Source organism: Apis laboriosa, unplaced genomic scaffold (assembly GCF_014066325.1).
Source record: "Apis laboriosa isolate Shangri-la unplaced genomic scaffold, ASM1406632v1 scaffold170_cov151, whole genome shotgun sequence".
Taxonomy (NCBI): Eukaryota; Metazoa; Arthropoda; class Insecta; order Hymenoptera; family Apidae; genus Apis; species Apis laboriosa.
Genome location: NW_025222134.1, coordinates 223,015 through 249,650, shown reverse-complemented (window position 1 = coordinate 249,650; position 26,636 = coordinate 223,015). Strand labels below are relative to the sequence as shown.

Below are 26,636 nucleotides of genomic sequence, written 5' to 3'. Positions count from 1 at the left end.
TATGAGAATATTAAATTCATAAGATAAAATGAAAAACATTATTAAATTATGATAATAAAATGTTCTAAATTTGTATTTTTTTAAAAATAGGCGCGATGACAAGCACAAACAGGTGCGCAGATGCAACTCGTACAGAACAGGTGATACGACTGATGTCTCGTGATTCGTATGAGAGAACCTTACGGTTCTAATGAGTTACGATTGATATAGATAAAGATTGCATACATATAAAGATTGATTTTAATAAAATTGAAATGATGACGAACTACAGATAAAGTCATTTCTTAAGGTGCTTCACGTACCTGATATTTTTTTCGTAAGTCTATATTCAGTCATATTTTTAATTTTGATTCAAATATTCATTGATTCTGTTTCCGACCTAAATATTATGATAAAATAAAGTATACAATTAAATTTGATCAATGTTTCTTTAAAATATTTTATTTAATAAACTCATTCGTCAATGACATATACCTAACCTAATTAAATTTGACATATGTATATTATCATTATAAAGACATAAATTTTATATATTTTTTTAAAAATACTTTAGTTTTAAATTTTATTAAAAAAAAATAAAATAAAATTAAATTATATTTAAAAAAAAATAATATTTATAATTTTTTTATTTCGAGAATGGAAATAAAGAAAAGAATTTTAAATTTTATTTTATTATTATTACTACATTAAAAAATATTTTACATAAATTAAAAAAATCATTTGTAATTTTTACAAATAATACAAATATAAATAATTTTTTTTTAAAAGGATTCCAATGAAGAATGGCATTTCCTCCGCTAGTTAGTTCTACACCTCCTCCTTTAGATACTTTTGGAGATTCTGAAGAAGATGAATTTGGTGATTTTACAACTGGAGGCATAGATGGTAATTATAACACTTCTTGTAGAATATCTTTATCTTATGTATTAATATTTACATTATAGGGTTATCTGTATCATCAGATTCACCACATAAACTTATTACACCAATTCAAACACCTTTAACATCACAAAATACTTCACCAAAAGTAAATGGTATTCCAGAAAATCCTAAAAATTCACAAACAATTATTCCAAAACAAATAATTACAGAAGATCTTCTAATACTTGAAAAAATTAATGATACTGTAAATAAAATCAAACTCAAAACAGAAGTTGAAAATTTTGATGAAATAATAGAAGATAATAGTAAAAGAAACTTGGAAAATGTAAACAATAATAATAAGGAAGTTATTATAGAAAGAAAGGTTTCTAATGGAATTAATTTATCTAAGGAAAGCAATAATTTTAGAGAAAGCGAAGAAGAAACCTCTGTCAATAATTTAGAAAATATAGAACCTTTATCTTTAGATTTAGAAGATCCGAGTATTGCTTCTGATATAATACAATCAATAGATGATGATTTTTATAATTATGAACAGTTTGTGGCTTCAAAAAATTGGATCTCTAAGAGTGATACATCTATTTCAAAAACTGATTACTTTAAATTCCAAGATACTTTGAGTAATGTAAATAATTTAAATAAAGATTTTAATATAGAAATTAAAAAAGATTCAAATTTGAATTTGGAAAATATTATTGAAAAGTCAATATTGGAAGATAAGTGTGTACAAAATATAAATATATCCAACAAAACAGATGATTTTACATTTGAAGTTAATAATTCAAAATTTGATGATTCAAAGAATGAGTTTTCTCAGAGTAATCAAATAGAAAATGAAATTGCTAAAGATCTTCACTTTTCTCAAAATAAAGATATTAAAATTGAAAATGATTTTTTATCTTCTACATCACTGCCAGATATTTCTAAGTGTTCTAATGAAGAATTTGGTAACTTCAAATATGATTCTATATTGGAATCCTCTATTACTATGAGTCAGGAATTTTCAGAAAATACTGTAGAAATTAATGAAAAAAAAGAAGAAACGCTTCAAGATGATGATTTTGGTGATTTTACCAATTTTTCTGAACATACACAATTTAAAGAATTTGGTCAAACAAATGTATCTGATATAAAAGATGATGATGATGATTTTGGAGATTTTAATGATTTTGAAACAGCATTTGAACAGTCTATAATAGAGCAATCACAAATCAATATAAGAGACTCAATTTGTCGAATAGAAAATAAAAGTGTGAGTTTTTTCATTTTTCATTTTATTTTCTTTATTTTATTTTCTTTATTTTTCATCTAATTAAATATCAGAGATTATTATAAATTTTTTTTAGGCTGCTAATAAAATAGAAGACATAATAACTACAATGTTCTCTGTGGAATTGGAACAATGTGAAATTGAAATACAGTCATTGATAAATAAGACAGATAAAGTTTGGGAAAGTATAAAAAATGTCGAGGAAACAAATGCTTTGACATATCAATGGGCAAACAGTTCCAGTAATAATATACTTTTGAATTCTCTTGGCATTGATTCTCGCAATATTGTAAGTAACATTTATTTACATATATTAATTCATAATCAATTGAATGTTAAATTTAAATATTTATAGTTATTTGGACCGAGATGGAATCCCAATGTTCCAAGATTTGCTGCAAATCTTGGTTTTACTCCACTAGAACCAATTAAAGCTATAATTGATCCTCAACCAGTTGCTTTGTCAAATACCAATAAAATTCCAGCTTCAAATAATTCAGAAGTAAGTTTCAAAATATAATAATTTTTGTATTTGGATAAATGAGCACATTTTCTATTAATATTTTTTGAAATCAATTTTCACAAAACTATAAATATCAATCATTGAAGTTTTATATTATATCAATTTAAACATAATTTTCCTATCTCAATTTTCTATCCCTGTTAATTATGAGTAATCTTTTGTTGTAATCTTTTTTAATTTATTTAAAAAATACTGTATCAATAATATAGTTAAATAGTAATTAATAATGATATAATTTCATTAGGAAGTACCTGCAGCTCAATTCGATTGGAATAGTTCTGGGCTTGTTAATCCTTTAGAAGCTAGTAAGTATTTTGGGCAATTTATGTTTATATAAATATATTACAACTTTTGATATCAAAAATTTAAATATTAGATATTTTATTACATATTTTCTCTTATATCATTATATTTTAATGTGTACGCTTTTGCAATTATTTTATTTATTATGTGCTAATTGCTGGGAATATTCTTTCATAAATCGTATAATCTAGGTGGTGGGTTATCTGCTCTTCTACCTCTGGATTTTTTATGTCCTTTTGATCCTCTATTAACATCCCATAACTCCACCAATTCTGAATCCTATCGTCGACCGAGTAGTGCAAGGAATCCTATTAATCATCGTAAGTTTTAGGCTTGTATTTTTATTCTGTGTCTTGTAATTAGAAATATTAGTTTTCTTACTGCATGCCTTTATCGTCATTATTCTTCTATATTTGAAATCAAGAAAATGTTTCATAAAAAAAATGTTTTATAAAACGACAGATATTCCAGAAATAAATCGGGAACGGTGCAATTCAACATCAAAAGTGGAAATGATAGATTCTTTGGAAAGTGATATTGCAAAATTACAAAAATGTCCACAATCTTCAAAAATGATCGAGCCTTTGCCAACTCCTCGTGCATCAGAATGGAAGAAAAAAACTGAATTCGATGTAGGACATAAACAAAAAAGTATTCAAAGAAATATTCCACTGGAGAAACAATCAATGGAAAAGCAATTTCTATCAACAATCGAGAAACAGTATGCGTCTGAAAAACAATTTGTACCAATTGAAAAACAGTTTCTATCAAATGATAAGCAATATTTATCTTCTGATAAATCAATTTTGGGAGACATTTATCGCGGAAAGTTTGTGAATAAGAGATCTGGATCTGAACACGTGGTTATGGATAGATTTGGTCGAGTAATGCCGATTCAGTCAGAAACAGCAAGAGTATTAAATCATTTACCAGATCTTTCATTTCTCAGCGCTAGAACTTTAATGCTTGATCGGGAAAATAAGCAGATTGCTTGTGAAATGAGTATTATAAATCGTAAAATGCCTGGCTGAGTAACGTCGGTCTGAGCGCGAGTTTGAAAGGTCAGAACATTCAATAGATCTCTTTTTGTCCTGTGGACAAAATTATAAGATGTAGAAATGAAGGAGAAAAAAACGTTCCGTTAACCTTTCAAACCCACGCTTGGGCCGATCTTTAATCCTAATCTATTTCCTCATGAAGAAAGAAAAAAAAAACACGACTGATGAAGTATTCTATACTCTTTATTCAGGAAAACAAAGAGATTCAATATAGAATATATATGCGAAATGGTGAATATCTATTTCCTGTTCATAAGAACATAATACAGATAATACAAATTTTCTATCATTTTTGCATAATAAGATGTCTAGAAAATTTGTACTTACATATATATTTTGTTCACGAAATGGAGTCATGATATTTTATCATTTAAGATGTAAAATTGGAATTTTTAATAATTTTCAGATTTCCAGACGCTTTCAAATATTAATAATGAAAACATCACTTTTAATATGTGATATGTACTTTTCTTATGATAATTGTTATTTCATTTAACTCAGATATAGATATTTTTCAATCTTATTTTCTATTCTTAAATATGGACCAATTTATAGTTTAAAATAGTATCAAGTAATATAGTCAACTATAATATATTTAATTTTATTTATATTTTTAATCATTTCTATTTTTAATTATTTCTAAATATTAAAAAAATTCACGTTATTATACAAAATTAATTTGTGAATGTTATAATCTATTAATTAATAATTAAACTTTGCATTTTTATTTTTATTTCTAATGATTTTATTTTAATTTTGTTTCTTCTAATTAAAAAATAGTTTATTGACACAATTTATTTTTTTAATTAATTAATTTTATGTTTGTAAAGTTCGTAAATATAATGTACTTAATTTTTTATACATATTGACTCTGTTCCGTGAACAGGCATAAAAATATGTAAGTTAGTGGTGCAGCCAGATTGATATATTATGAATTAATCTTATACGACTATATTAAAAAAGATTCATTGTTAAAAAAAAATATTTTTAAATAATTAAATAAATTTAATTTTTAAATAATTTTTTTTTAATTATATTTATGTTTCATATTAATAATAATTCTATGTTATATCTTATATATCTTTTCTTATTCTGTAAAAACGTACATATTTTTTACTAAAAAAAAAATAATTGCGAATATAATTAAAGGAAGAGATAAAAATTAACTGAACAATTACCTTATTTTTATAATTACATTTTTTTTTTTCAATAAATTTGAAACTGACCGTACCACAATCGTAGATAATCAGTGATTTCGAATGTTTAATATTCGAATTAAGATTTAGCATTGATAATATAATAATTCGAAGGGAATTGTCGGAAAATACTTGGCGTTCGAAAGTGACTTAACAAATATTAATAAGATATTACAAGTAAATATAAAAATATTTGTGAGAAACTCAAATGGGGAAGCTTATACCTTTGACATTTGATAATTATTTTTTGTAGATTGAATGTTCTTATTATAACATATATAATAATTTTAAGCTCGATTAAATATTCTATTATGAACAAGAAGAAAATTAATCTTCAATAAAAAGTTTGAAAAAAATTAAAATGATTATAGAAAGCAATGTATAATAGATAGATATTTTATTTATAATCTTATTAAAATATTATTTAAAATGTCTAAGGTAGTAAGCAAATAATATATTTAAAGTATAGAAACATAAAAATGTTATTAATTTTATTAGTTGTATTCTAATATTGTATTACAGATATTATGATTACTTTATTTGTTATAAATATTATTTCAGTTATTATCTAATATTGTTTTACATTCTTCAATTAACCTTCTTTAGATAATATTTTTTTTTTAATAATTATGAAATCATAGTATTGTTTAAAATATTCTAAGAACAAATTCTATAAGTAAGTCACATTAAAGAAAAATTTATATCATTGAACACTAATCTTTAAATTTATGAAATATGAAAATAATTATCTTTATTTCTACCATGTCAAAAAAAATATTTATTTTTATTAGTTATTATTATTAGATTTATTTATAATTAATATTTGTAATTATATTTGTTTATAATTATTGCTTGAATTCAATGCAAATACATATATGTATATATTCATATATTACTTATTCACAAACCTATATAGATATTTGTATAGAATTGAACACAATCAAGGGAATAAAAATACAGATTTCTTTTTCATTCAATGAGAAGTTTAGGGAAATTAGTAATTTATTACTGTAATTGTGTCCATTATTATACACGTCAGACGTAGTCATGCGCCAACTGGTACGGACAGGTACCAAATGCCACAAGGTCACGACTCGTATGCCCATATACATGGAGGAAGAGAATCAATGCGAGAAGAGGAGAGACTTTTTATTGTATTGCTCTGGCGAAGTCTGCAACCAATGAACAGCAAAATAACAGGTGAAAGAACATACTTACATCATAATAGAAATGTCATGTTTTTACCAAAAATAAATTTTTATGAACTCAATTTCAGAGATTATTTAAATATAATTTAAATCCTATAAAAATTATATTCATCTTAAAAAAAAAATAAACAGGATGTTGCTATAATTATATTAATAGATTAAGTTAAGATACTAAATAAGACAAAAATAATTATTTATTTTTAATTGAAAATTTAATTTTACATTAATATATATTCTAATTTTGAAAAATTTTAGTGTCGAATGAAAGTTTATTGAGATATGATTTTTTATATGTAATTTTTATATAAAAAATTAATAGTATATAAATTCAATTTAAAAAAAGAATGCGGATATTTATATGCTGCAGACAATAAGAAAAATTGAACATGTATTCTGACATTTGCTTTAACTAATAAACATTTGTAAGAAAATGGAATTGGCAACGTATCATTCTTTCAAACAGCACCACGGCACGAATGGCACGGGTGGCACGAGTTTACGCCATACAAATTCATTCACAAACAGTATATGTAAGGACAAATTGCAGGTTTCCCTCTCGAACACATGCCGCTCCCAATTAATTCTGCCGTCATGTAGTTAATCTTCGTTTTTACTTATAAATACAAAGTTATTTTAGATATTATTATTACATTTTTATATATTATTTGATTTTTATGATTTTTTAATTTAAAAATAATTTTATCATTACTTAAATTTAATTGAAAAATATAAATTAATATTATAATATTTAAAAAATATTTGAAATTTTAATATAATATTTTTAAAAATGTTTTACTATAAGAATAATAAGCAGATAAAATTATTTAGTTTTAAAATATTTTAACTTAAAAGAATTGAAAAAATAAATGCAGATGTAAATCTGGAATATTTCAAGTCTATTAATAGAAAAAACTTAGGAGAATTCTAAAACAAATGTGAAATCAGGTAAATTTTTCCTGTTTACCTTTGTTCTCTGCATTGTTTCTTTTCAAAGAATAGAAAGACAATTTTTTTTTTAATGTTATTTAGTTTTGGAAATAAGATAAAATTATTATAAGAAAATTTTATTTAAAAATAAACTACTATAGTAATTAATAATTTATCTTTTAAAATTCTATTTTAGGATATATAAAAAAAAATATAGATATATTTAATTTAAAAAAAATTATTATTAAATATATAAAAAAAATCAATCTAACATGACTACTAATTGATTATTTCTAATAATGATTACTTTTATGTTGTATTAAATATCCATGTCACAGCGTTCACAGATATTCGCTAGTCAAATACTGTACTGTTTTAGTAGAGAATTTGCCACACGTGGTCCTTAGAATTCCTTTTTGGACATGCGCAGTAGCATCCGTCTTGAGCCGGAATTCCACTATTCAGGGTATATGCGCGCCTTAGAGTTAGTTGTTCGCTGACCGCGACCGTACAAATGTTGTGTGTGAGCCATGAATTGAATTCGAGAGACATTCGTGCTTTTTCGCATTCTTTTTTTTTTTTTTCTTCGTTTTCTTTCAGTTTTTAAAACCGTACTTGCTTTTCACTTCAAGAAGAGCACGCACGCGTAACAGATTTTTTCCGACATAATAAATTTATTGAAATCAATATTTTTAATCCTCGTGTAAAAGAGAAACTTTATTTTAATACATCGTTTCAAACATTTTTGTTTTTTAATAAATATCATACACGCTATTTTCTAATATCGATTAAAGTGCATTCAGAAGCTTACAGTTTCGATCTTAGTCACCAGTGTACTATAAAAATCGTGGTGTTAGTCGAATAGTGAAAATAAAAATTGAAATATTGTATAGTGTACGGTGAGAAGGACAGTGCGATGGCAGTGGCTGTGGGGCCATGCCGGCCACGCACGCTCTTCTTCGGTAAATGCGCTTCCAGAAATACTTTTAGGAAGAAAAATCTGTCGTTTTTTGATGGATTTCCGTTGATTTTAATCCTAGCCGGTGTCGTACAGATTGCTGCCCTTAGATTGGGTAAGTGCATTAATTTTTTCTTTCTAAATAGTTATTTTATATTTTTTATTGTTAGAGAAAAAATGATAATATTTATTTTTGATGAAAATTTATTAATATTACAATTTTTATATAAAATATTGTATACATGAATAATTTTATACGAAATTTTATATCATATTATAATTTATTACAATTGCATATATATGCTATTTTATAAATTAATATTTTTCGATATATCGCGTTTTAGAACCATCAATATTCAACAGATTTACATAGGAAAATTGAGTTATTGAAAATACTTATATAAAATAAAATATTTTTGATTAAATTGTATTTTCATGATGTTATATTACATTTTTAAGAAAATGTTAATATAATTGAAGTGACATTGTTGGCTTTGTATTTTTTTTTATTTTTCCAATGATTAAAGTGTAGTAGATGGAACAATTGTGTTTCCATTATTTGTTACTATTCTATGAACTTTCATGTTAACTAATTACGAATTCTACAAAGTCAAATATATATACACACTCTCACTCGCCTTTGTTCCATTGGATGAATAGAAATCTGTTTGCTTTCATATATGAAGTAATTGAATTTCTTCTTTTCTTCTCTTATGTGTGACTTAATTTATATTTTGCTATTTAGAGAATCGTATGATATCGTATATTCTGATTGAATAGCTTATCTTCTTAGAACTTCTTAGTTGACATTCAATCAATTGTAAATGTATTTCTTTTTTCTTTATTAATATTTTATTAAAAAAAAAAATAATATTTTAATAATTCATAAAAAATAAATATTCGATTAATGTTTTTGTCATAATTTGTTTCATTTTTTTTTTATATGAAAAATATTCCGAAGGATGATAAACAATTGATAAATCGTGGAAAGAACTGTTTACTGTGAATGATATGAATGGTAAAAGAATTATGCGATGACGTAATCGTCATGACCTCAAAATTATTTTTATGACCCCTTTCAAGGCCATTAATATTCTCGGTATTGAAACCCATTTCTTATTGCTTATTTTCAAAAATTATATGTACAGTTACAGACAAAATTAAATTCTGTGCAGTACCGTTATTCTAAAAGAAATTAATATGAAATGAAGTTAAATTTGAGTCGTGGCAATTAAAAAAATTTGGAAAAAAATTAAAGCATTAAAGAAATCGTTTATTACATTAATAATTAAATTAAATGCATGATTATTAATGTTATTAATCGATCTTAAATAGGATGGGATCTTGGATTTAGTTAATAGAATAGAAATATTAATAAATAAATTATGTAATATATTAATATAATATTAATAAATATTATTTTTATATAATGAAAATTTTGAAGTGAACTTGAATTGACTATAATTGAAATTTTGAAGAACTTTAAATTTAAAATTTAAACATGAAATAGAGTATAATTTTGATTAAATTTTATTAATAATTTTTATCTACTTAATTTTGTTAAAAAATAAAAAATATTTACAAATTTTGCACACATTCTATTTTTTTTTTTTTTTTAATTTCTAATTTTAAATGAAATTTCAAGTAAAATTATTAGAATAGTTAGAATAGTTATTCTTGATCTAATTCTAGTTCTGTTATAAACGCTATGGTGTTGAAATCGCGGTCGTTTTTGCATTGAAACATCTCCAGTCTCTGCTTTCTCTACTCCCCGCTAGGTGTACGACTTATCGCATGTGCTTTTCCTCGGACGTCCGACTTTTTAAAAATCCCATCTCGCATGAGAATGCATTTAACGAATTGAGTTGAATTTACCGTTAACATCAGTTGCCGCTATAACTTTTGTTTTATGAAGTGTATGTAATTTGTGTAATTCTAATCTTTTTATAAAAGTCAATAGAATTTTAAAAATTATTAAATCTATTTAAGCCATTTATTTCTTTCTATTTTTTTTTTTTTTTTTTTTTTTTTTTTTTTTTTTTTTTTTTTTTTTTTTTTTTATATAATTTTCATATAAACCAAAGAAAGAAATTGTAAAAATAAAAATTTAAAATCAGTTTGTTAGAAAATTTGTAAATTTTTTTAGAAATTTTGAATATATTTCTAGAATTAATTTATGATAGAATTAACATGTTTTATGAAGAGAATATTCAAATCAATTTTATAAAAAAAATTTACATATTTTATTATACGCGAATATTAAATGATACATAAAAAAAAAAAAAAGATAAGTAATGACCTTAAGATTTAAAGATGGGCTTTTCTAAAAGATAAAATGTAAGTCGATCTTTCCGGATAGAGAAATCAATCAACCAATTACTGATTTTGTTTCTGCACAGATGCAATGTAACTAATCGAATTATATTATAGAAAAATTTTAAATTATTAAAAATTATAAGAATTTTTTTAAAAAATATTTAAAATGATAAAATTACACATGTTTATGCTTTGTCAATTAAAAATCAGCTATTTAACTCAGATGATTGCGCCATTTGGTCACATGAGACTTGAAGAATATGCAAACGATCGTAAAATGAGCAAATATTTGTAAAGCAATTTTATTCTTTTTAATAAATATTTTATCAAATGTTAAAACTTCTAAATCAACTAAGAAATTACATTTTTGCAATATTTCTGGAATAATTATAATTATTTGATTAATCATAATGCATCCTTAAATTCGATGCATTTTCTTATTCTCTAATCTTTCCGAAAAGAATAACAGTGCGATGTTCGCGATAGCAAACGAAATAAACAGACAAACATCACGAGGCACGCAATCTTTACGAAACCGGTTCCTCTTATAGCTTTATGTATAAACCGATCAGCATTTTTTTGAGAATGAAACGATGTATGTAGTTTCATGCGAATTTTTTTATTTTCATGTAATTATTTTATGCAAAAATTATAAATCTTACAATAGAATGTTTTATGGAATGTTTTATCGTTACGGTGTTTTTTTTTTTGGTTTTCTGTTTTAATTTTCAATAATTAATTTTAATAGTTAATTTCATGTTAAATTAATTATATCTAATTAGATTTTGTTAAATTCTTAAATAGTAGAACGATCGATACGATCAAGGGCTACTGACGCGCATTTTTTAATGTATTATCCACACGAGTCTAAATCTCGAAGAGAGGAAAACCGGTTTTTCGAACTTGTAATAAACACGAAGAAGAATGCTCCGAATTCTCGAAAATTTCCATTTCTTGAGCTTCTTTTAAATTCTATTTTACGAAATTTTATGAAAATTTTTCTTTTTATAATTAGAATCCAACTGCCAAATATTTAAAATTTCCATTTTTGCATATTTTTTCCATCTTTGTATTATCTAATGACTATAATTATCTCTAATTGTTAATTATATTATATTATCAATAAAATTTAAAATATATAAAAGTAAAAATCTTAGAAATTTCTATAATATAATAGTACTTATATTAATTAAAAAAATATGAAATACGAATATATATAATATTTATATGATGTCTTAAGTTTTTTTTCTAATATTTTATCGTAATTTTATATTAAAATTAGAAAAAAATATCGATTTAAATATTTATTTATCGGAAAAATATATTATTATGAATACAAGTTAAAGACAATCTGGAATAACTGATAAATTTAAGATCAACTGAAAATCATATTTTATAAGCAAATAATTGAAATTAAAGATTGACAAAGAAATCTGTTATAATATTAGATTTTTAATTATATATTAAATTTAAATATTTTTAAAGATTCAATTATCAGTTTAATATAAAATCTTGATAATTTTTAACATTAAAAATGTTTGTTTTACAAATATTATATAATAATATGTAAAATCATTGTATTTTCTATCTAGGTAGTTCTTATGTCAGGGGATCACTAAACTACCAAAAAACTGTTAAAAATATGAAAAAAAATCCAAGTATATAGTTATGGATCCGAGTAACTCGATACCTATTGTTTTGAATGATCGTTGTATTATATTTCAACGAGAAGAACGTGTATAATTTTACATGCTGAGAAGTAAAATATAAGATATTATTTGAATAAGTAGATTTTCAAATTTATATTTTTAAACGTGAATTCTATAATAATGAAATCTGACTATTAATAATGAAAATTCGGATAATTACATTAGACAACTTGATTATTAATCTCACAAATGTAATCTATAATCAATATATTATTGACTATAAATGAATTTATAGTATGTGAAATATAATATTCAAAATTAAGTTCACTTCGGTATCTAAAATTTTAATGATTATATCTTCAATTATTAATTCAAAACTTCAAATAATTCAAAATTTTATTAGATGCTTGAAATTATCTAATTCAAGATATTATAATTTATTGTTATTATATGTATATATCACTAATAGTATATGAAAATTTACGATTTATCTGCAAATTATCGGACAATTTGTGATTTTAACGACTTTTTAACTTACGACTATTAAAGTAAGATATATATATATATAGTTATATATAATTTCTTTTCATGACTATGACAGAGGAACTTTCTCCTTCTTTGGAAGAAGAAAGAAGGAATCAGAGCTTACAAACTCAGTCAACTCTCGAGTGCAAGGTTCTTGAATTTCATCGACTCGCTGATTCGTGCTACTTTTTTTTCCTCGTACTAATAACTGCACATCATTGTATAAAAGGATCTACCCGAATAACAAAAACTGATTAATAATAAAATATAAATAACATGCATGTCAGTTAATAAATTACTAACTATGAAATATCTTTTATTAATACAAAATTTTTTTACCTAAATAATTCTTTTTAGTTTTTGATTTTTAATTAGTTTTTGTAATTAGTCTTAAAGAACTTAATTCCTTATAGAAGTGAATTAAATAAATTTTTCTAATTTTAATGGTATTTTTATAATAAATTAGGATTATAATCCGATTATTTGATCCAAGTACTTCAACGATCATGAGTTTAATGATTTTCTATCGATGTACCGCTATCCTCTTGTGCATTCAGGAAACATCATTTCCTTTGACCTCGAAGAAAAAACGAAGCTCGTCCATATTGTGGTATTTAGATGTTTGCTTAGACTAGTGAAGATATTTTTTATAGTATTTTGAAATTTTTTCTCTGGTTTGTTTATTTAATTTTATTTATCTTATTATATATATTATATATTTTGTAAGTAATAATTATAAGAATGAGAAAGAATCATATAACATATATCAGTTTTTTGATTACAAACACAATTAAAAATAAAAAATCTGAAATCATTTTATTCTTCTATGTGTATATGTTTCATTATATGTATTGAGTCTACTACGATTAGTAAATCTCTTGATTATGATTAGTCATAAAAAATACTAATACTAGTTAATAATTATAGCATAATTATTATAAAATCTTATCTTTAATTATATACATTTATATTATTATTAATTATTATAAATTGCAAGTGTTTATGTTAATGACTAGATACAAATTTATTTATAAATCTATATTATGAACTAAAAAAATGAAAATTAGAGAAAAGATTTGTTTCATTTATCACATTTATAATGATTTTATTTTAGATATATATATGTATTTATTTTTGAATATGTCAATATTTTACATTTTTTTATTTTTTTAATTTTCTTTAAATGTATAAATATTTGATAGATGCAACAAAAATTACCAAATTTAATTACTAAAGCGTGCTGTTTTTTAATGTTTGATGCGAAATCATTGTTACCAGGGTTGAGACGCAGCATATACGAAACCATAACGATCATATTTATTTTAAATATTTTTTACAAACTTCTATATTTCATAATTGAGATATAGACTCATCAAATTTGTACGAGTTTTCATATCGTACAATCGTATTTTATCATATCGAGTTGTTTAATGTTTTTGAGAGGATTTATAAGGGTTATAATTTTCAATTTATCTTATATTGTAAAGAATTATCCTGAAAAATTTGATTCTATTTAAAAAACTAACAATAAAATATTAGATATATGAATGCACTCACAGCGTGTAAAGTGTGCCATTGCGAATTACTCTCCATTGTAGATAAAAATCAAAAGTTGGAAGAATTTATTCAGTGAAAAGAAATTGTACAGTATCTCTATAATTTGAAAATTAATTATAACAAGTATCACTAAAAATTTTATATTTTATCTTAATATTCATAAGATTTTTATGAATTTTTTTAATAAATTGATTGTTTAATGTAGGTAAGATTAAAATAATATATATAAAAAAATAATTTACAATATATTTTAAAGTTTTTATTTTATATAATAATTAGAAATTTAATGAGACATTATAAATTTTTTATTTGATCTTTGTATATTTTTATAGTATTCAAGAAAGAGAGTTAAAAAATATTATGTTGTTTTAGGATGAAATTTAATCTTCTCGAAAATTTTTATGAAAATTTTATGAAAATTTTATGAAAATTTTTTATGGAAAAAATCATTTTTTAAATCATTATTTTTATAAGAGATATTTATGTAAATATAATATTTTAATATTAGATTTAGATGAATATCATGTCTTATCATTATCGAGAATAATGTTTCATATGATTGTACAGGAAATGTTTCATAGCAAAGCTGTCGTAGGCGAAATATCCTGTCCGATACCTTCAGAGCTGAGCCAGGTTGGCAGGTTTCAGGTTGGCAGGTAAAGTCGGTAGGCGGATCGAGGTTCATTGACCTCGGCCTAGCGGCCGACCGGATAGCGGGACCATGCCTCTCCGATTCTACGTTCTCCTTCCATCTTTATACCTTCCTCCCTTTCTTTTTTCTTTTCTCTTTGTTTCTATGTTCCCATCCCAATACGTTTCATGTATTGCAATAAGCAATAGCTACTTGATTATTGGTCTTTTGGAAACCAATTAATAGAAATTAACTCTTATAATCCCTTAAGATATTTTTGTATTTTGTAAGATATAATTCATCATAGTTTATAAATTAATTGAAATCAATTATAACGGATTATTTTTGCGTAAAACAACGAAATGAAAGTGTGGAATATTTTTTTTTATGTGATAGGTTTTTGAATATTTAAAAATTCAAGTTATGTGCTATGTGTATTCATTATAATGAATAATGAATATATATTGCATGTTTTTTAAAATACGATTTCTATAGAAAAAATAAATTATAAAAATAAATTATAATAAAAATTTTTCTAATATTCATAATTTATTTTTTTATATTAATATACTAATAATAATATATATAGTATATATTTATAAATTATAATTAAGACTTATAATTACAGATTTTAATTGCAATAAATAGATTATTATTTGAATGAGAGGATAACTAATCAATTACTATACTGACTCGATGATAAATCAATAAGTAATAAAATATAAATAAATTAATAAGTTATGCATATGATAAGTAAATAGATACAAGGTTGAATGAACGACTGAATAAGTGCAAAGACAAAGAAGATAAAAGTTTAAAGATCCCATTGATTTGTTCACAAGTCAATCGCGTGGGAAACTGCAACTTTCACCTATAAGATTATGAGAGGAATAGCACGAATCTAGCGGTTCTGAATTGCTGTTGACTGAATTGCAATCCTTAATGTCAGCATGCAAAGATGATACGCCTCAATTGAAGTTGATTTATATATTATTATTTTTTTTTTTTGCCAATTTTCAGTAAATGTAATGCATATACAATACATTTTTGTTTATTCAGATATTGAAGCATCTTTTTTGACTATTAACTTAATTACTATTAACTAGCTTTGATAATCTAATAATTGTCACTAGTTTTTTTTTCATTAATTTAATTTTTTAGAATATTCTTAAAAATAATTATATTTGTACTTACTTAAAAGTAATAATATTTATACTTACAGTAATAAAATAAAATAGAAAAAAATGTTAGAAATAATTATGAAAAATTAATTTAATAATGTGGGATATAATGTTTCATTATGAATTTTAATTTTCTAAAAAAATAAGATTTAAAAATTTGTAAAATAATTTGCTAAAGTATTTATTCTAATAAATTATAATATTATTCTTTGTTTTATATTTTAAATTTAATTTACAATTACTATTATATATTATACAATTATAATAATGATATTATATATTATATATTATACAATTATAATAATGATATTATATATTATATATTATACAATTTACTATTTACTATTTACTATTTACTATTAATAACTCCTATAAAAAATTAATATTTCATGTTATGAATCCAATTTTTTATTTAAAATCAATATCCATAACATTTATTTTTGTTTATATAATAATAATTGCATAAATATAATTAAAAAATATATAGGTATCTATGAAATAATTGCTTTAATATATGAAATGTGTATTGAAAATAATAATATATAAAGGAGACAGGTAAATTATTAGTGGAACTTCACTAACCAGAATCATTGTAAATGTGAATCGTGTCGAACGACCTGGAAACCTTTAGCAAGGCGCATTGAGCCACGATTAAAGAATATCAACGAGAAAGAATGCCAGTTGTTTCTATTCGAGATTTTTAATTTTTCTTTTCTTGATTCTAGTGAAACGTTTATTATCTCTTTTTTCTAATTTACAAACAATGATGTGTAATAAAAGATTATAATTATATGTTGTATTATATATATATAATATTAATGAATAATATTATTAACATGTTATATTAGTTACTTGAAACTATATTTAATAAAATATATAATTATAGGTAATTTATAAAAATACAATATCTGTTATTATGATAATATAATTATAATATTATTTCATTAGTGATTTTTTTTTATAAAATTATTATTATATATATGTAACTATATAATGATATTAGTTGGCTTTATATATTATATATTGATATTGATAATGAATGAAAATGAATAATGGTATTAATATTATATTGATATTATATTATAATAACTGTAATTGTAATAATTTATCAAATAATATTATTTAATTCGAAATAGTTAATTATTCGAAATAGTTAATTATCTCTTTATTAGAAAGAATGTAATTTAATTAAATTAGTTTAGAGTGCATTATACAGTTTGTAGTTTAGTGAGGAGAAACGCATGATGCACATGGAAGACTAACGATGTTGGCTTTATAAAGCGGAATCGACTCTAACGAAAGGAAGTGCACCACGGGTGCTATGATGGTTGGAATTGGAACAAGCATACAATAAGCTCTTATTGCTTGAAACAGAGCCATTTCGAGGGTTTGTTCGTGTTCTTTTTTATCCACAACAATTATCAACAATACTAAATACTTCCTATTATAAAATCAACTACCATTAAGGATATCGCTCATAGTATTGTTCATACTATTTCTTGTCAATTTAATTATAAAATTTTAATTATTTAGAAAAATTTAGATATCAAAAATGTGAGAAAAATAATGTAAGATTTTTATTTTGCTAATATCATTATAAAACAGATATAATAGAAATCTTTCGTCTTGTGTATTGTTGATTGAAAGCTCTAAAGTGAATTAAGCAAGTTGAATCAACGAACGATGGCAATCGAAACGCACGTAAATATGTAGGTGTGCCATTCAACCGTTCGACTCATTTCTACTGTACTTGTAGTACGTGTCTACAAGGCCATGAAGAGACGAACGTTCGATTAATGCCGTGGGTGAAGGGAGCTTCTTTAAACATCGTTTACAATGTATTATTTGTTTTGAGATTAACCTCTTCCATATGTTTCCATATCTTTTATTTGTTTTCATTTACACATTTGAAAAAAAATGAAATTTTTTATATCTTTGATTTAATAATTTTTAATAATTAAATTTTTTAAATGTCCTCTTCTAGGATAAAAATTTTAAATCATATAAGATAATGGACAATTGGACAGATTGGAATTTTATATATGGTATCTAAAAAAATCATGAAGTTTGGTGAAGTTGTTTCTCAATCGAATAAAAAAGATATCATTTAAATAAGAGAATAACTTAAATTAATAAAATTAATAAGCGATTCTTTTCGTATATATAAGTTAAAGTTTCGTGAAAGTTTCTTATACAGTATACTTATACTAAATATGTGTGTGAAAATGTGAAAATATCAAGTCACACAAGAACTATTGTTTCGTTTTTATCGTCGTTCTTTTAAAAGCAAAGGGTCAGCTATATTTTTATAGGAGAATCCATGACAATAAGCTTCATGGGAAGAATGAATTTGCTTTTAATTACTTAAATTTTTTTTATTTAATTTTTTAATTAATTCGCCATTTAAAATCATATTTTCTATGAACTGTTATAAAATTTCCATAGATGAAATTTATATATGCATAAATTAAATTTTTTGAGAAAAAAATTATCTACTCGTCGAAGTCTACTCGTTTATATTTATATTATTTTATATTTATTTTTTATTTTATTTACACAAATAATTTTTAGTTTAAAGATTTGTTTGATTATTTTTGATATTATGTTGATATTATATGTAATATTGAATTTAATGCATGTAATATCAAAGTAACTTCATTTTTTATATATACATTTAAAATATTTTACTTTATGAAAATTATCTTTGTTGTATAATTAAAAAGAATTATTATATATTATGAAAATTTGCATTAAAATTTACAATTATTGATAAACATATATTTTAAAACAGGATTATGATAAAAAATCATTTTTATTTATTTAAAAATTTTTATTAATTTAGATTATTTAAAAATTTATTTATTATTATTATACATTAAAGTGATTTTGAATAAAAAAACCAATATAATTATTGCAATTTTGAATTAAAAGTAATATAAAGAAAATAATTTATTCAATTTTCTTATTTCAATTGTTATAGGTAGAAATCAAAGGTTAATATTGAATTTATTTTTTAAATAATTTCGAACATATAATTCGAAATTAATATCGTCACTTAGAAATTGTAATTAAATCGAAAAGACAATGAGATATAGAATTAAGAATTGAATTTTCGCACCTCATTTCGATATTCTCTATTCGTTGCAGGTCATATTTTGGGTCATTATTCTCTTTCTCTCTTTGTTTGGTCATGAAGAATCTAGATTGAACGACAGAACTGGGACAAGGCTGTATTTATCAGTCATCCGTTATATGACACGTCGAGATTTTTCGATTCCGTTGTAAACGCAAATTATAGGCTATTAAGATCTTTTTTATAGTCGAAGATGAGTTCTTTTTACAACTGAAATCATGAAAAAATAATAAAGAAATTATTGCTTGAAATAGAAAGAAAATATTCAAAGTTATTACTTTACACAAATTGGATTTAATTATATTAATATTAAGAAAATGAATATTCGAATAAATTAATATATTGTTTATATTATGTAAAGGAGATTAGTTTTAATGATATTATATTTTTGATATGATTTATATATTATACTTTTAGTAGGATAAAGAATATTATATTAGGAAAAGAAAATGCAATAGGTCAGCGAGTCTCTATGTCATATATAATTAAAGATTAAGGTAGATGTTGATATACATTCTATTGATTTCAAAAGAGGAACTATCGACATTGTAACATTATATAATAATTTAATTACTAAATATAGATATATATTTGCATATGTGATAAATAATAATCATATAATAAGAACATAATAGATTCAATATTGTAACTGTAAATACTTTTAGTGGTATATTTATAAAATTGTACGTGTAATGTTGCAAGATTAATCCATCAAGGATAATTAGATATTCGAATATGTGTATTCACATTATAGTCAGTAAAAGTGATTTCTAACTATTGAGATTCTTTCAGACATGTAAAAACAGACTTACCACTTTATGACTATAGCATTAATACAATGAATGCTTTGTGTGAGCAACCAACTGCTCTAGCGTAGACTTTAAACATAAAATCATAAAATCATAAAATTTGTGCCGGCGATTGAATATCTTCCAAGGATAACCAACGAGGGAATCTATTAATTATAAGGTATTCTAAATAATTCCATTAATTTCATTTAACATTTTTTTCCAAAGTTAAAAAAAATATCGATATTCTATTCAAATTTGTACGAATATTTCTTTAAAAAAAAAACATTTCAAGAAATTATTTTCCGAAAATTCCAATTCGAATTCATCAATAGTTTCCTCGATCAGGAGTCTATTGAGCTTCTTGACTAGAGAAGGTCGCGAGAGGATCGTGCAAAAAAGTGGCGAGAAACGAAGGTAGACGAGTGCACTTCTCTGAGCTTCCCCCTCTTTGATTCTCTTCCACGACTTCTGATCAAGTCTCGCTGAGGCTGGCCGAGTCTACCGACGTGCTGTCGGTACCAGGGCGCACCGCCTGGTACGAGCTGTGCACTGTCTTCCTCTTTCCCGTCACCCTCTTAGCTGTGGTTGTCTCAGTTCGATTCATTGTGCTTCTCTGTTTCTCAAATTGCTGATGCAGCACACCTCTGTTCATGACGTATACTTATGGAGATGAGAAAATTCGCAACCTGCATAAGAATATATAGAAGAGGATTATTGCTATCGATGTTCGATTTATTAATTAATAAACAGTTTGCATTAAATTATTTGAGAGCATATATTAATATATTAATTATTGAATTAAGTTGAGCATAGAATTAGATTTTAGATTTTATTAAATATTTGTTTGAGTAAAGTAAAATTTTATTTTAATATTGTATTTTTTATTAGGAAAGAAAGATGGAAATTGAAAATTGAAATTCTTTGTAATTTGAAAAACAAAAGCTAAAGAATCTTTGCATATCAAATTTTGTGTTTTTTTTTTTTTTGTAATTAAAATTACATTTTCCTTGAGATTTCATATATTGCTTAATATCATATATATATATATAGAGAGAGAGAGAGAGAAAGAGAGAGAGAGAATAATTATAAAGTTGAAATATGTTATTAGTATAAAAAACATGATCACAGAATATTATATAAAAATAATTATATATAATATATATAAAATTATATTTTAATTATTTTATTAAAAAAGAATATTCATAAGATGATATCATAAGATAATATATTTTAAAAATTAAAAATTCAGTTTAAATTTTAAAGAATTAATTATATATTTAATGATATATCTCACGAATTAAAAATATTATTTGAAAAATCTTAAACATTTATGAAATTCTAGGCACGTCAGGTAATGTAGCATTCAATAATATGAAAAATATTTATTATATAAAACGTGTCATTTTTGATTTTGCAAAGAATCACTTATTTTTTAACTAAGGACATGTTTTTTCGTGATCAGAAATAAATTTAAAATATTTCCAAATTAAATATCTTTACACGAAATAAAAATATTAATATTTTTATTTTTCATTTCTTCCTTTATTTTTTAAATTTTCTGTTTATGTTTTTATTTATACTTAGTTACTTAAGTTAAATATTGTTCATTTAAATTTATATTAATTTTGTTAAAATCATTTTATAAATCAATATTTTATTTTAATGTGATTGTTAAATTGTAACTTTAACTGGTGTCATGTCCCTAGGGACATACCAAAAAATATTCCTATATGATATATGGTGATGTACATAGCGATGTACATGGTGATGTATCCTTATAATTTTGTGGCAGTAAGAGCCAATATTATTGAGTGTACGTCATCAAACGAGAAAGGCTAAGCATCCTGTTGATGTTATCCTTGAAAGGATGCACATATATGGCAGGTAGGTACGTGCTAGATAACCGATTACAGCTAGATTCCGTTGAGATTCTATCTCTTCGACGGTACCAGTTGGTACCGTTCTATCTCCGATCCATGGATGATATTTTTCTGTTTCTTTTCGTTGCTTTTTTTATTATTTCATAATTCTTTGATAAATTAGTTCAAATGAAAAATGAAAAATAGGATTTTTAAGAATAAAAATTTCTAGATTTACAATTTAATGATTAATTTGAATAAAAAAGCTCACGGTTAAATCTTTAAAAGTTTTAAATTTAAAGATTTTTCTTATCATTGGTTTTTTTGTTATTTATTTTGAATAAGTGTCTAAAATTTTCGAAGCATTATTAATAATTTTTATTTATTGTTAGTACTTATATGTATATATGTTATATAAAATTAATTTCTATAGAATTAAAAATGCTATTTTTTTCGTTTATTTCAAATATGTTTAAGTAAATGATAAAAAGAAAGTAAGATATATAAATTAGATCGCTGTAGTTCATTTAATGAAAATGTGTTAAAATTTTATGATTTGCGCTTTCCTAATTATGTATGTAATTATAATAGCGCGTATACATGCAATATGGATTGAGAACGGAGCTTGTTCTCATGTAAAACTTGAAAACTTTCTATAAATTTTATAGAAAGTTAGTATATATGAAAAAAATCAAAATCATTATATTATTTTTCTTTCTTTCTTTTCTTTTTTTTTTTTCTTTTTTTTTTACAAAATGTAACAGCAAATAGTTAATTGATAATTTACTTCATTTCAATCCATTTCAACAAATTCTTCATTAGAACATTATTTTATACAATATAAAATTAATCACATTTATTATTTTATATATTAATATTTTACTATATTTATATAATTTTTTTTATTCAAATATTTCTAAGTAATATTAATTTTTAATGAACAACTAAAAAATTTTTTTAAACTATATTTTATATCCACATCAATAATATCACATATTCATGAAAATATTTAAAATATTTATGACTATGGAATCTTATCTTACAAAATTTTTAAATTTTCTTAATATTTTTATTATTTAAAATTGAAAAGAATCTATCTTAACCTGTCACATTATGATAGATTATTTTCTTTACTATCTACTCTATTACTCTTTTGCGAGATATGTATTCATTTCATGGTATAATTACCATTATAGACGTTTATTTTGGTTAGAATATAAATTCTAAATCATATTTTGTCTACGAATTTTTATGAAATTTATTCAACAATCAAATATTTTATAATTTTTATCATTCTGTTTTTGTGAAATGAAATGCGAAAAACAAAAAGAATCTTTTAATTCGTTAAAATGAATTGTTTCATTCTCGCAGAAAAGGATCTTCAATATATATATCTCTAAATATCTATTCAACTATTCACTTATCATATTATTAATTAATATTTTTAATTAATTAATATGTTTAATAAATTAATAAAATATTATATGGTTAGTCAAATTATCTAATTTTTTATATCTATTAAACATAATAAAATGTTAAGGAATTTGTTTGATAAATATGGAAAGCAATTTTAAGAAATTAAAATTTTTTTTTAAAGATTAAAATAAATACTAATTATTTATTTTTTTATTTTCTAATAGCTGATGGCAGTGGTTGTGGTGTCAATAGCTTTAGATGTCTTGATGGTACTTGTATACCGGCAACTTTAGTTTGCAATTATCAAAAAGATTGCGAAAGTGCGGAAGATGAGTTTCAATCTTGTAGTAAGTATTTTAAAAAATTATTATTTGTGTGCATATATATTTATACAGAATTTAATATATTTCAAAATAAACACAAAATTTGATAAACAAAAAATTTTTTGAAATTTTTATTAAGTTATAAAAAATTTAAGTTTGCATTAGAAACGGAAAATGAGATAATTTTATTTCTGTCATCTCATTCTGTCCTCACCTCGCTTTATTTAATGCAAATTTAAATTGTTTATAATTTAATAAATAAATCTCAATAAATATTTTTATGTAGCAACTTTTTGTGTTTATTTTGAATTTCTTAAATCGGTTCTCTAAAAATATTCCACAAATATATTAATACTTTATATATATATATATTATATAATTCAATTTTCAATTTTAATTATTGCTTATCTATTCTAACAATTTAAATAAAAAATTCCTAATTAATACTTTCGTTGTTTTGGCGATTAGAACAAAACACAAAAGAATGAAAATAATTAATGAGAAAAATATTTCGGGAAAGAAAATTTTATTATATATATGATCTTTTTGGCATAGTTCTACTGTATGTAAGATTCTATAAAAAATTCATCAATCCATTCTGTTTTTAGATTTTTATGTATAATTTTATATGATATAAGTGTCAAGATTATTTATTATTAATTAATAAAAATTAAAATAACTTTATTATTTTTGGTAACATATATGCTAAAAAATAATTGTGTTCATTAATTTATTATTAATTATTATTTTTAATAATTTATAAAGTATTAATATAATATATACATATCTTGTTTATATAATTAATATACATATCTTGTTTATATAATTAATATACATTTGAGAATTAAATTGAATAATATATATATTTTGATAATTATTAGATTAGTTTTATTTTTACATAATTTAGAATATCTAGATAGTAAAATTTACAATGAAATATTAACAAGACTAAATTATTATCATTAGCAATTATTATAATTTTCTGCTATTGTTATTAATTGAATTTTTTTTAAAAATATTTCTAATGCACTACCATTTTAGAAAATGCAAATGAATTCATTCAAAATACTAATTCATTATCAATTATATTGATTAGTAACTAAAGGATAAATAATTAAAAGATGTTTAATTTAATATATTTTTTTGTAGCACCACCAGATTGTGAAGCTGGTCAAATCACTTGTGGCCAGTACATTTTTAATAAAACTTATTGTATACCTCCACATCAGCGATGTGACATGACTGTTGATTGTGTCGATGGAACTGACGAAGCTGGTTGTAGTAAGTATTTATTACTTTACGTATACATGATTAATACTGAAAGATAAAATATATAGTATCCAAATTATAGAATGATAATTATAAAATAACATTAATTTTTAATTATTTTTAAATGATATGATATTACATCGTTTATAATTTATAATTTATAATTATACATATATATACACATACACTATTTGTCTTTAGATTATTTAGTTTAATATTCTTATATCTAAAATTTTATTGTATTATTTATTTATTTTAAAATCGCTTGAAAGATAAAACCAAAATTATTAAGTCAAATTATTGACTGCAACTGTTGAAAAGATTACAGGAAATGTCAACCGGATGATTTTCGATGTGGAAGTTCAACACCAGAGCTTTGTATCCCAAAAGAGAAGAAATGCGATGGTTATTTGGATTGTCGAAATGGTCATGATGAGGAGAAATGTGAGAACAATTCGAAACCAGCTTGTAGGTTAGATCAATTCAGGTGTAATTCCACGCAACGTTGTATCGAACAATCAGCCAGGTGTAATTACAAAGATGACTGCGGAGACAATAGTGACGAGGAAAATTGCAGTATGTTTCAATTTTGTAATTATTTTAAATTGTTTGACTTATTTTATCAGTCTAAAGATTTTCTGTATCTATGAATTTTTAAAATTTAGAAATTTTTTCCACTATAAAAAAAAAATTTAAAATTTCGATATAAAAAATTTCTAAATCCAGAAATTTTTTGTGATCTAATGATTTTTTTGGAATTTAATGACGTGTATTCTAAAGATTTTCTATATTTAACGAATTTCTGAATTTTTTAGAAATAAATTTTTTGAATCTAAGAATTTTTTTATAGTCTTGTAATATATTTTAAAATATATATATATTTTATAATATTACCAATATTACATTAATAATTTTATTTCATTTTTGGCCATAAATTATTCATTTAATAATATCTATTATTAAAGATTAAGAACAATTTCAGATTTTCAACAATGTACGATGGACCAATTTCGTTGTGCAAATTCTCTTTGCATACCACGATCTTATGTTTGTGACGGTTATAAAGATTGTCATGATGGATCTGATGAGAAGTCCTGTACTACAACCTCTTGTCCTCAAAACAAATTCGTATGTCCTAGAGGAACGACTGATGGCAAACCACTTTGCATAGATCGATCTCAAATTTGTGATGGAAAAACTGATTGTGAAGATAAGGCAGACGAAGAAGCTACTTGTTGTAAGTGTTATATTTTTTATAAAAATCTTTAAAAATTTATTCAAATTAGAAATAGAAATAAATAATGAATTCTATGAAGAATCTATTTTATTTAGAATCTATCTAATTTATTAATTAAATAAAAAATAATATTTATTTTGTTTTAATTGATATGCTATAATGTGGATCTTCAGATCAGGTATAATTGTACAATACTTTCTGTTTTAAAAATCTTGATAATAAATAGATATTTTATAATTATTTATTTTGTTTGTTTATAGCATCGGTAATATGTACTTCACTAGCATGTCGATATAAATGTCGGGCATCTCCCACAGGAGGAGTCTGTTATTGTCCTGCAGGTTGGATTCTTGCAAACGATTCGACAACTTGTATAGGTATGTATATGTTAAATCGTTTTATAAAGAAATAAAAAAGCTAAATA

At 23.1% G+C, this 26,636-nt stretch overlaps 2 protein-coding genes across 5 annotated transcripts in view; both read left to right on the top strand.

Moving 5' to 3' along the window:
* Positions 1 to 154: 154 nt before the first annotated feature.
* On the top strand, positions 155 to 4,566 carry LOC122711562 (aftiphilin). Of its 3 annotated transcripts, XM_043930449.1 has the most exons (8): positions 155 to 316; positions 769 to 885; positions 945 to 2,134; positions 2,229 to 2,441; positions 2,508 to 2,654; positions 2,920 to 2,980; positions 3,170 to 3,298; positions 3,441 to 4,566. In XM_043930449.1, the coding sequence occupies exons 2-8, from the start codon at positions 783 to 785 to the stop codon at positions 4,007 to 4,009; spliced, it is 2,412 nt and encodes an 803-aa protein (XP_043786384.1). In that variant the 5' UTR covers positions 155 to 316; positions 769 to 782; the 3' UTR covers positions 4,010 to 4,566. The 3 variants fall into 3 exon arrangements, with proteins under 3 accessions (XP_043786384.1, XP_043786387.1, XP_043786385.1); XM_043930452.1 differs by lacking the exon at positions 3,170 to 3,298 and having other exon boundaries at positions 156 to 316; positions 3,450 to 4,566; XM_043930450.1 differs by lacking the exon at positions 3,170 to 3,298 and having other exon boundaries at positions 160 to 316.
* A 3,310-nt stretch (positions 4,567 to 7,876) lies between these two features.
* Positions 7,877 to 26,636, top strand: part of LOC122711534 (low-density lipoprotein receptor-related protein 2) — a 34,249-nt gene continuing 15,489 nt past the window's right edge. For both annotated transcript variants that reach the window (XM_043930388.1, XM_043930389.1), the window contains exons 1-6: positions 7,877 to 8,440; positions 23,608 to 23,730; positions 24,856 to 24,987; positions 25,297 to 25,551; positions 25,958 to 26,212; positions 26,473 to 26,589. In XM_043930388.1, coding sequence (XP_043786323.1) covers positions 8,284 to 8,440; positions 23,608 to 23,730; positions 24,856 to 24,987; positions 25,297 to 25,551; positions 25,958 to 26,212; positions 26,473 to 26,589 — 1,039 coding nt within the window. In that variant the 5' untranslated portion in view covers positions 7,877 to 8,283. The remainder of the gene's footprint in view (positions 8,441 to 23,607; positions 23,731 to 24,855; positions 24,988 to 25,296; positions 25,552 to 25,957; positions 26,213 to 26,472; positions 26,590 to 26,636) is intronic.